Genomic DNA, 12,761 nt, shown 5'->3' on the forward strand with positions numbered 1-12,761 from the left:
ATTTTGCTATTAAAGTAAAGCGCACTGAAGAAGCGGACTTAAGGGAACATAAAGGTATCAAATACTGTAGGTGCAAATTGTTGTAATTGTCATCACATTACCAAACTTAGATTAAAACTGAAGTGGTAAGTTCTTTATTACTGCTTGTAGAACAAATTCATGTGCAGACTGTTAAAGACCAAGCAAGGCTTCTCAATGGCTGCAACTTAGGGTTGGGTGGTACAAAGGTATTATGGTATACCATGCTATCCAAAAATAGCAATGGCATTAAGGGTTATTCATGCTTCCTTTATGTAGGTAAAAAGGTTCGCTTAATTCTAACATCATTAAGCATTACTGTCCTCATGCTTTCAGTGCGGTATTATATGGCTGTTAGGCACTATATCCACCACAGGGCAGTTCTGAGTTAGCTGCCATTAAATACATGGAGCTCTTCAGGTCAGAATCTTCTTTTTCTCTGTTAATTTCTCTGACTGCATGTGAGCAATCTGCACAAAATACAGAAGGAATCCGTATGTGTCTACGTATTTAATGTTGAGCATGAATGGCCCTTTATTTTCATCTGGTGATTAAAAAAGGGATGCAAATTTGATGATGACTATACAAAGATTGATATAAATATGCTACATGTGATTTTGTATGTGAAGAGTTTACTTCTGGTTAACATTTCTTCTGCTGACACTTTTGTCATGTAGCGGTATTACAGCTTTAGTACAGTGACTGCAGTGAGTGTAAGTCTATGTAGGCCACATTCAGCAATGACTGATCTGTTGTTTAGATCAGTGTTTCCAAACCCGGTGCCCTGGACAGTCTCTTTGCACTCGATGTTTTTTTTCACATATTGAAGTAGTAGGAGACTAAGATAATAAATCAGAGGAACTGTTAAGCTGTATTGAATTGTATTGGTTTTTATATAAATGAAACAACTTATCCTGCACATATATTTACTCTTTACAATGAGGCAGACAAGACAGTGCAACAACAGGCATATGTAGGAACCTGAATCAAATATTATGGACAAACTGTGGTAAAAAGTTATAAAAATATGCAATACTGTAAAGTGCGTCTTTTAGAACAGGTTTGTAGCATAATTTGGGAGAAAATAAAGTCAAGAAATTTGACAAGATTATTGTGTTTTAGAACTTCAAACAATGGTTAATATAAGAACTGGCTAGAGATTTGGTTTAATTATTTTAAATTAATAAAGGATAAGCCGTTTTAGTCAATCCTTGGATAAATCATGCATCTTGAAAATGATCAAGGTTGCTATTTAAGAATTTTCTAATAAGATTGCCCTGAAATTTGAGAATAAAAATTTTTTAAAACACTTTGGAGTTTATTTGATATATACCTCCAGTACCTGTGGTGTTTAAATTTGGCTTGAAGTTGTTTCTGGTTAATGATTACGTGTTGAATAATGCTGACAGACATTTGGTTGAGTCCCTCCATCCCTCTCCATCGTCACTGTAGCTGAATAAGGAACGTTTACTTTAACTAAATAGAAGACTTTACTGATAGTTGGGAGTCCATCTGTTTCATCTTTTAAAGTTGCAAAACGGTCTGTAGGTCTGTGCACTAAGTTCTGCACATAAGCCTTCTGAATGTGTTCAGCCCTAAAACAAAGCTGTATTCGTACACAAATTTATTTGAATTTTAAAAAATTGCTATTTGATAGAAATGTGATTAAACGCAATTAATTACTTACAAAGACTTAGCATTAGTAAAGATATATTTTTTTGTGGCATCCCATGACTAGTTTATAAAAAGAAACATGCCTTTTTTTAGACCTGTCTGTGTCTCAGTGCTCTAAATATAACTTAGATACATACATAAACATTTTAAGTATTATTGAGGCCCACATAGTGCACCTTGACAGCCCATCTAGTCTCATTCATTCTCAAAACCTTCACACTTCAGTCGCTCCCACATAGTGACTGAATATTTTTGCATCATCTACAATTACTGCAGCTCATAATATGTCATCTCAGATGTACAAAGGGTCTCCGGCTGAACTCGGTAAATCCTGTTTGCTGTAACATCAGCATGTGAGCATTGTTCACATGTTAGCAATCAGTTCAGCGTTTAGCCCAGTACTGTGCAGGCTTAACGAGCTCTCACTCAAAATTAAAATTGTCATTGCAGCCTGACCTCATGATTAACAATGATTTATTGCATGTGTATTTTTTAAAAATTACAGCACAGCAGTGTGCAGTTTGGCACAAGCCATTTCTGGTCTCTGGTGTTTTCACCACACAAAGAACCAAGCAGACAGTTTGAACATAAGACCCCCCACCCCACCATCACCACATCCCCACAGCATGACCCCCTCTTCTTCTCCACCAGATTAATGAAGAGGAGGCCCTTTATTCAGACACAGCTTATGAGAGTACACACAAGCACTGCATCAGCATGTTTTGTAATTATTGCATGAGCACACAAACACACAAACACACACACACACACACACACATTGCATCTCTTTAAAGCTTTTGATTTCCCTTATTCAACTCCCTTAATTGTAAAATTTCATTAAATTGAATGCAAGATCTCAGTAGTCACTGGGAGCCAATTAACAGAGGGCAATAAGCTTTGTGGAAAAATTACAGGACATTACGCTAATGATATTTGAATTTGCAGGGGGCAAAAAGCCTCTTTTGACTCACTTATTAGGAAGCCTGAATGTAAGCCTCCCACACATACTTGAAGTTTAAGCAGCATTACAATGCACCACAAGCTATTTAGATATGTCCACCTACTCAGTGTATCTCATGAAAATGGTCATTAACCAAACTAAAATGCACAGTTTCACACACTAATGTAAAGCAAATAACATTTGTGAAGGGTGGAAATGAAACCGCGAAGGAGTTGAAAGTAAATTGTATGCAGAGATTTTACAGTGCAGTTTTCATTTTTGCTTGATCTTGCGAAATGTTTGAAAACCACCCAAGCTGCGCCAAATTAGACTACAGAGACATAGAAAATATGCCTCTTTTCATCAGTGTCCTCGGCTGGAAATCTCAGAAGTGCACTAAAGTGACCTCAAAGCACAGCTGTGAGATAGCCTTGATAAAAATACCACCAAGCTTGGGGGTTTTCTGCTTTCTTTCCATGTTGTCTGTTCTGTAAATTACCAAGTAAACCCAGGCCTTTACATTTAGCCATCCAGCACGAGCCAAGACTTGTTTAAATCTTAACAACCATATGCTCTTAATGTAAGTAGAATTGATGAGCTGTCAAAGGTTTGAAACTGAATTTAGGAATCGAGGTTTCTAATGACACCTTGTGGACTTGGGTTAAATACTTCCAGTGAAACGACATTGTGTGGAAGAAAGTCAAACTGAAATGCAAATATCCACCGGAGCAGAGTTTCTGCTTGAATGCTCACCGTCCAAACATTTCACCCTATAGTTCATTTCAATTAGGTGTTTGGCCTCAATGGGTGAGGCCCTGACACATAGTCAATGCAGTACCAGTTGATTTGTTTTCTACCTTTTAAAGAAAACCTTTTAATCACATGATTTTCTCTCATTCTGAAGCTCTTACTTGCCCACAGTCCTGAACGGCTAAGTTTAATGGGGTTCATCATGAACTGAGCCACTATTACAGGTGATGAAGCGTAATAACAAACGTTTTTGAAGATAATCACAGATTACATCTCTCCATTAGGCATGTACCTGGAACTGTTATAATGTTCCAATGGTTTAAAGTCATTAAAGAAAGTGTTGGGGTGACTGGAATCCTTAGAGTAAGGCTGTGCTGCCCCTCCCCCATCTTTTTCCTTGGTTAGAGGAACGACAAAATCAGCTGTGTGGAAATATTTCCAGTCGAAACTTTTATTAAGCTAAAACTGTTATAAGACAACCATTGGCAAGCTGGCTGTGTGTGTAATAGTATATTACACAACGTGAGTCTGACATTTATTGTATTGTTTAGTTTGATTGTAGTTTTATTTTATTGTGCTACAGTATGTTACTGGTTTGTTTTAAGATTTTAACTGTTTCATCTGTGTCTTGTGCTTTACTTGGTGTGCAGTCAACCAAGTGCTGTTTTTTAAGTGCTATATAAATAGGCATGGTATGGTAATCGACCCGCTAATATCCAGTAGTTACACTCCCTTTTTTACTCTGTAAAGTACAGAACAGCAAAGAAATACAATATTCTACTTCATAAATACCACTTAATTTTATATGGTGTACATTTAGAGTTTTTACACAGCCTCATCAAACTGGGTCCTGTAGTCTGTCTTCTTAACACGTATCAGTGGCTCCAGACGCTAAGCAAAAAATACACTTCTGTTATTTTCTGTAATACAGCGTACACCCGCTGCATCTGGTCAGCGGCTGCCGATCCAGGGCATGGTTCCCAGCCATACTTTTCTGACCTGTTCTATTTAGAAGCATCAGTGCTTCTGAAAAAACTGTCTGGAGTGCAGTAATCTGTTCTTTCTTGGCACGCTTCAGCAGGACATATATGTCTGCTAAAAGATTCTAAATAAAAAACTAAAATAAAAAACAGCTTCTCAGCTAATGACAGTACTTCAGTGTGGAGTTTGCAGACTCTTACTAACTATAGGAGCCCTAGCCCCTCTGATGTGATCACACCCACCTGGCTAAGGATCTGAACCGTTTCTTTTGTAGGTTTGATTACCAGCCTTATACACCTCATTTTCACACAAAGGGTTGACCTGCATCTCCAACCAATAACTCTACAACCCCCTCCGCTCTCCTCCTGCCTGCACTAAAGATCAAAGAATAAGATGATAATAGGGTCTTCCAGGGTCTGAATGGGAAGAAAGCTCCGGGTCCAGATGATGTCTCCCCTCTCTGCCTGAAAACCAGCGTTCACCAACTAACCCCATCTGCACTCATACCTTTAAGAAGTCTGCACCACTTCAACCACCCAGGGACGTACGCCAGAATTCTGTCTGTAGATTTCAGCTTGGCCTTCAATACCATCAACCCAGACATTCTCCACCAGAACCTCACCAGCTCACAGTGCCGGCCTCCACCTGTCAGTGGATCACCAGCTTCCTGACTGACCGGCAGCAGGAGGGGAGGCTGGGAAGCATCTTTTCCCGCTCAGGAACCATCAGCACCAGCATCCCCAGGGGTGTATTTACTTCCTACTTCTCTTCTCTCTGTACATAAATGCCTGCACCTCAACGAACCCGTCTGTGACACCCCGGCAGTTTGCAGATGACACCACTGGTATTGGTCTGATCCAGGACAAGGACGAGTCTGCATACACACAGGAGGGGGATCAGCTGGTACACTTCTGTGTTCAGAACCACCTGCAGCTAAAACCACTAAAGAAAGTGGAGATGACGGTGGACTACCGGAGAACACCCCCTACATTGACATGTCACCAAGGTTAACAGAGAGAGTGGGGCCATTCTTCATCAATGGAAACCTCAAGGCCACTGGATATGCAGAATTGCTACATGATGATGTGTTTCCCTCTTTATGCACTGAAGCTGGCACGTTCCCTGAGTTTTTCCAGCAAGATGGTGCACCACCACATTATGGGTGTCAGGTCCGAGCATTCCTAGATGAACAGTTTCCTGGAAAGTGGATTGGTCGTCGTGGGCCAGTTGAATGGCCCCCAAGGTCTCCCGATCTGACCCCCTTAGACTTTTATCTTTGGGGTCATCTGAAGGCAATTGTCTATGCTGTGAAGATACGAGATGTGCAGCACCTGGGACTAGGGATACTGGAAGCCTGTGCTAGTATTTCTCCTGCGGCATTGCTATCAGTGTGTGAAGAGTGGGAGAAGAGGGTTGCATTGACAATGCAACACAATGGGCAGCACATTGAACACATTTTATAAGTGGTCAGAAACTTGTAAATAACTCATGAAACAATAAAGCTATGTTAAAACCAAGCACACCATTGTTTTTCTTGTGAAATTCCCAATAGGTTTGATGTGTCACATGACCCTCTTCCTATTGAAAAAACAAACGTTGGATTCAAAATGGCCGACTTCAAAATGGCCACCATGGCCACCACTCATCTTGAAAAGTTTCCCCCCTCACATATACTAATGTGCCACAAACAGGAAGTTAATATGACCAACCATTCCCATTTTATTAAGGTGTATCTATATAAATAGCCCACCCTGTACAATGAGATTGGTGGAAACCGAAGTCAAATTCCTTGTTTGTGCACACAAACTTGGCCAATGAAGTTAATTCTGATTCTAAAGGGAGCGATAGCACATTGAGACGGACGTCTGACGCACCCTGTGGTCAGGTGGGTCCCCTTAAGTACTGTTTTACACTTGAAAATGTACTTTTACCCCTTGGCCTAGTGTGAGACCACAACTTTTTTTTATGATTTATTTTGTGAGAATTGTGCTTTTAATTTAGTTTTATACTTGTGCATGTTTTTATTATAATTATACGTCATGAGCTACGTATAATAGTCACTGTTGTTGAAATGGTATTTTCCTTTATAGTAAAGTGTCATGTTATTGTGATGACAAATTCTCAATTCGGTTAAGACCTGGATTTACAAGAACAAATGAAAATACTTTTATCTAAACCATTTCATTGTAATCTGGCTATATTTTTAGGGTTGCTGTACCGCTGGAAGGTTAACCTCTGCCCCAATTAAAAACCAGTCTTAAAAACCAAGTTTTCTTCCAAGCATGCCCTGTGTTTAGCTCCATCCATTTTGCTATCAACTCTGACTAGCTTCCTCTTGTCTCTGTTGAAGAAATACAGCATGATGCCACCACCACAAGAATACCAGGACAACTGTGTTTATACCGAGATTAAATAGAGTCAACACGGGTTAATTCTGATAGGTGCAAACAGTTGCCCGTGGGTTAATTTAGGCGTATCAGAATAAAGATGTCTTATATAAATGCATGCTACACTTTCCAGAGATGTGTTTGTAAAATCAAACAAAAAAAACTCTAAACCTATGGAGAACTGTTTTATTAAAAATTAAATAAATAAATAAATACTGCTATTGATAAATTATTAATAAATATTCCATGAAATAAGGAGGAGTGACTGCTACAAATCTCTGACTCGATGCAATCTGCTGGGTTTCTTTAGATAGAAAAACGTTTTCTCCAATTTCAATAAATAACTGAATCTGACTGCACTGTTCAATGGTTACGATTAATTGGAATGTATGTACCTGACTTTTGTGAAGAGCCTTGAGACAACATGTGTTGTAAATTGGCGCTATATAAATAAACTGAATTGAATTGAATCCCCACAGCATGATGCTGCCAATACTATGTTTCACAGTGTAGGCATTTGTGTTTATTGTTAGTTTTCTGTCACACATAATGGGACAAAATGTGACTAAGTTTAGAAGTATGCAATACTTTTTTAAGGCACTGTCTCCCAGGAAAACTTTGGAACTTTGGACTATTTGGAAAGCCATGTATTTAATCCTTGTAGGCAATCAATTGAAGCATTTTGTCCATTTTAGACCAAAAACAGAGGAAGGTTGAGCGGCATTTATGCAATTAAAAAAGAACTTGAGGTCTCAATGCAAAACAGCAGACATATCATGAACATAGAGTGCAAATTATAAACATTTGTTCTTTACTTTTAATTACCACTTTCCTTTCATGTTATTGTTTAAATGTCAAAAGAAGTATCCCTGATAATAAAAAAGTGGCTGAAGTCAGGTATTATTAGGAGAAAAATTACCACATTAATTGAAAGGATCATATTCCCAAACAGCCTTTTAAGTCAGAGTCTTTTCCCAAAGGAAACCAGATTCATTAGCCAGACCACCAGCTGCCCTCAGATATCTGCTGTGTATGTAGCCAGCTAAGCAGCCAAAACAGATGCTGTTGTTCCCATGTTTCTAGCACTAACTGACTGGTGCAACATCACTTTCTTTAGATAACAAAATCTAGTATATACCTTATCATTTACATGAGTAGGACCTGGGTGGATTAACTAAAACAGATATTTGCCCATAGCTGCTGCCTCCAAGTTCAGATCTCTCATAACTGGAACTTTCCTTATAAAACAGTTGTGGGCCCTGAGGTGAATTTTGGTGGAATGAATTGACAAGCCAGGAGCTAATAAAGCCAGAGTGACTCTGTGGCACCAAATAATCTCTGTCCTATTGAAATATTCATGAGACAAATATTATTTAAGGCCACAGCTGCTGTGGGTGAGTTAAACAAGTGCACATAAGCCAGTTTCATAAGATGTGACTGAAAAGATATGAACTCTATTGACAGGGTGTGCATGTATATGTAGCACAGATCTGTATGAAGAGACAGTGACAGTCCTGCAGCCCACGTGTCTCCGGTGAGATACTGACCCCTCCAACCTCCCCACCCAAACACACTCATATGTGACAAAGTCTCACTTTATGACACATAATAAGTGGGAAACAGTTTTATAGACTTTTTTTGGCAACATTTGATGTGTGTTAGTGTTGTAAACATGTGGGAACACTACACTAAAAGGAGAAAAAGCAGATAAGAAAATTATGCTTACCTCCCGAAAGTAACACCACCGACTGTAGCAGCAGGATGTGCAACATGTTTCTCTGAATTGTGGAAAACCGTGAATTTCCCTCCAAATTTGAATGCATGTTCAAATATCTCAGTTTAAACAGATAAAGTCATCTTGCATCCGTAAAAAATGTAAATGCATATTGTCTGGGAAAACTGCCATGCCCCATCCAAGGTATTTGTGCATACAAGCTGAAAGAGACGTGATTTTATAAAGAAATTTCACAAATCACTCCTTTGCGTCAGTCTTTTTTAGCATTTTTTAAGCGTATGGCTCTGTATGACTCTTGAGTTGTCAAAAACAATGATGGAAAGCTTGCTCAGATGCATGTTTAGAACTGTATTCTGGCACATCATCAATTTCATCCAAAAAAAAAAAGTTGAAAAATAGAGAAATATAATGTTCAATTCCCGCTTTCAGATGTTCAGTTTGTTTGGATGTTCCTTACAACCAGATCCCTTAAATTGTTTGCGGAGAAGTGCGTAAAGTCCGAAAAGAGGCACTTCCAGTCCGGCATCATTTATCCTGAAACATGCAAATAATACGAAAGTTTAAATTGCAACAGAGATCAGCATAAATCCACGCCTTCGCAACCTGTCGTTTCGTTAAAAGTCTTGTGCGCAACTCCAACAGCGTCGGCGGCGCGCACCGGAGCCTGTGTTTTCCTCTGCCAGTTCTAATAAGACTCTGGGTTAGGACTCGATTTCGACAAAGTCAGACGTGAAGGCTTCATCTTTCTGTGTTTATGTGGAAAGACAGAGTGCAGTCTGCAGAGTCGGAAGCTTACGCATTGCCTGTCCCAGCCAATGCGCGCAGAGAGGAAGGAAACGATGACATCTGCCAGCGGTACTCCACGGGAGGCGTCTTCCACTCCGGGAATATCAAATCCCACCAATAACGAAGATAACTATTACTTTAGGAATAATCATAACACAAAGCACTCGTTTTATTAAGCTTGTAATTGTTTTACTCAGATAATTGTATTTGTACGTTAGTGTCTGTCTTTTTAGCGTTAGTCTCAAATCTTTTTCCTATGTGCTCCCCAAAAGGAAAAATTAAAAAGTCGTTATCGGACATGTGTAGCCAATTGCATGACTGCACCACTTAGCAGGCACTAGCGACCCCGAGCGGCGTGGGAACTGCAGCGTGCATGGATGTGGAGATTTTGGACTGAAGATTAACGTGTAGCAAAAAATACGATTCCAGTGATTAGGTAGAATAAAAAGAATTCAAACTGCCATATAGCAACTACATGTCCTTCTTTTTCTACAACACAGGATCTAGAGTTATCCTTTTCAGGGTGAAGTAGTCCCTTCCTTTCCTCTATGGGTGTATCCATTGTAGTCTCGGCTCCATTGTGAGTCTCATGTTGCTTTATTCTGGTTCTCTGGTTTAAATTCTCAAAAAAGTCATTGCCACTTATGAATTCACCAAAAATGAAGCAAGAAAAGTTGTTTACTACTGTAATCCGGTGGTTGATTAAACTAGGAATTTAGAATTGATTTGTTTTTATTTTAAGCAGACCAGATGGTGTCGGTAAATACAGATAAAGAATAATCCATGAAGACTAAATACAGAAAAATATGGGATGAGACACCCAGAGTCCTTCACAGGATGTGTTTTCATGGCAGCAGTGTCTGCCAGTGTTACGCAGTGTAATGTAATTACCCAATGTAAAGTGTCTTGCAAAAGTATTCATACCTATTGAACATTTTTCCTTTTTAACAAAATTCAGCCACAAACTTTATTGTATCTTTGGGGAATTTTGTGTGAAATATAATCAACTTTTACTTCTATCAAAGTTACAGTCCTTTTGGGGTATGTCTCTACATGATTTGCGGTTGCGATTATTTGAGGTTGTGATTTTTCTAGGGTTTGACACTCCCATTCTTTCATATATAATCCATTCATTAAAGCTGAGATTTCTTGCTCTTTCTAATGGACTGTTCTTTGTATTTGTTTGGATTTATATTCTAATCATTATCTTCATATTTGGTTTAGTGAGATTCCTTTTGTGTCCTGTTAGTTCTGTCTGTGTTCATTTATGTGTTTATTTGTCCCTTTCTATTAGCTCCTTAGTGTAGTCAATCACCCAGCGGCACTGCATTCTCCTGAACAGGGTCATCTGGTTCTCAAGTCATTTAATCTCCTCCCTATTGGTTAAAGCCAGGCTGTTTAACTACCTTCTTGTCAGATCCTTCCATTGTCTGTCACTTGTTTCCTTCCATGTTTTTCCTGTGCTCCTGTCCCCTTCGACTGAATGTTTCAGTCACTCTTCATTTGCTGTTGTGCCAGTTCATCATTTTGGTAAATTACATTTCAATAAATAATTATTATGATGAGTATGAAGCCACAGGCTTTTCCACAAACTATAGGAGTTTAAGGTTGTTGTTCTGCTGAAAGGTGAACATCTGGCCCAATCTCAATACTTTTTCAGCCTCCAACTGTTTATTCCCTGCAGTATTGTCCTGTATTCAGCTACATGCATTTTTCCATCAACTCTGACAAGTTTCCCCGTCCCTGCTGCAAAAAAGCATCGATATAGCTTGAATCTGCCACCACAATGTTTCACATTGGGGATAATGTGTTCAGGGCTATGCCCTATGTTAATTTTTCCATCACTTAATTCAGGTTTGGTCTAATCTGACCAGAGCTCTGGCTTGTGGCAAAACGAAATTATCCAATCATTGTCTTTCCTATGGATTTTTCTTCAACAATAATGCTCTTATTGCCACTCTTCCATAAAGAGCAGAAAAGCTGAGTGCAATAAGTTCTCATATCTATCTGAGCTGTGGATATAGGATGCTCCTTCAGAATAACCAAGGAAAGTTTGGCCCCTTCCTCTTATTAATGGTTTCCTCTCAACCTCTCAGAGGTATGGGGCCTTACCTGAGCAACTCGATTTACTCTGAGATTGAATTACATGCAGGTGATCTCTATTTACCAATTACTCTGAAGGTAATTGGTCGAACTCTATTTTACTTAAGGGTTGTCAGAATAAATTGGGCTGAATAAATATGCAAACCATACAGATTTTTTCTGTTAAACATTTTAAAAATCATGCATCATTTTCTTTTCTCTTTACATTTGTGTTGGTCTTGCACATCCCAAAAAAACTAACATTGTTTGAAGCCAAAAAACATTTTTGATTAGTTGAAGGCATATGAATACTTTTGCAAGGTACTGTAAAAATCTATTTCTGCTCCTTCCCACTTACAGCCGCAATATTTATTGTAATTTTAGACTTCTCTCTCTATTTTACTTCAAATTTCTACTTTCCTCCTTGAGGACCTAAGCTTTTACCTCCCCATAAATCTGCGCTATTTGTTCCTGGAAAAAACAGCTCCTCCTATACAGCTGCAAAAAGCATTAGAGGTGCAGAGAACAAGTGTGTTGATGCAGAGCTGTCACTTCACTCGCAGTAATGATGGACTGGAACATCACTTACACATAGGCTGACAGACATCCAAAATTCGCCCCCTTCCAGAGGCTGACACTCAGTCAAAGCCCATGAAGCCCACACTACACTGAGGCCCATTCAGGTGCCGGAAAGCCGAGCCTGTGCCAGGCAGTACTCAAGTGGATTTAGTTACATGGTCTGTAGCTGCAAGTCAATAAAAAAGCAGACCTTCTTTCAGTACAGCACATGGAAAGTCCATTTCTCTGGCTAAATTATCAACACATTTTGCTGCTGTAAAAGCTCACACACACTCCCCTTCTTCCTATGCATGAAGAGACATGTATTCGAAGACACGAGAATTGATTTAAAAAAGACAGTAACACTTTAAGAGATGATACAAGATAAACAAAAGTGTAACTCTGTCTTCACATATGCCTTGTTTAGTTTGCAGACCTCTAATACAACAAGCCCTTGTTATCCGATGTCTGCAAAAAAGGTTTTAACTAGTTTATTCTTTGAAAAGAATAAACACTACCTGGAAATTCCAAAGACACTAAAATGAAACAAACTGAACACATACACAGTACATTTATACTTCCATTGAGGGCTCACATTCACTGTCAAAAATGCAACATACTATTGTAGATATAGGCCTACAATACAGAGGGCAGTTCAAATATTTTAAATACTTTACTACAGCACTTTGCAATGCTATTCATACCCTTCAAACTTTTCCAAATATATAAAAAGGATTGTGTTTTTTTCTGCCACAGATTATAAATAGGTAGAGACTTGTACTCGTCGTATGCACTAAATGTAGATTTAAGTATTTAGAATTAGCAAAATTAAGCAGCAAACTGCTTCCAA

At 38.9% G+C, this 12,761-nt stretch overlaps 1 protein-coding gene across 1 annotated transcript in view; it reads right to left on the reverse strand.

The window, feature by feature from the left end:
• The window catches only part of si:dkeyp-14d3.1 (transmembrane protein 132D), a 287,155-nt gene extending 277,921 nt beyond the window's left edge, over nucleotides 1-9,234 (reverse strand). Inside the window, exon 1 of the mRNA XM_047381724.1 lies at nucleotides 8,477-9,234. Coding sequence (XP_047237680.1) covers nucleotides 8,477-8,573 — 97 coding nt within the window. The 5' untranslated portion in view covers nucleotides 8,574-9,234. The remainder of the gene's footprint in view (nucleotides 1-8,476) is intronic.
• Between the last annotated feature and the right edge of the window lie 3,527 nt (nucleotides 9,235-12,761).

Source organism: Girardinichthys multiradiatus, chromosome 12 (genome assembly GCF_021462225.1).
Source record: "Girardinichthys multiradiatus isolate DD_20200921_A chromosome 12, DD_fGirMul_XY1, whole genome shotgun sequence".
In the NCBI taxonomy this organism is placed as follows: domain Eukaryota; kingdom Metazoa; phylum Chordata; class Actinopteri; order Cyprinodontiformes; family Goodeidae; genus Girardinichthys; species Girardinichthys multiradiatus.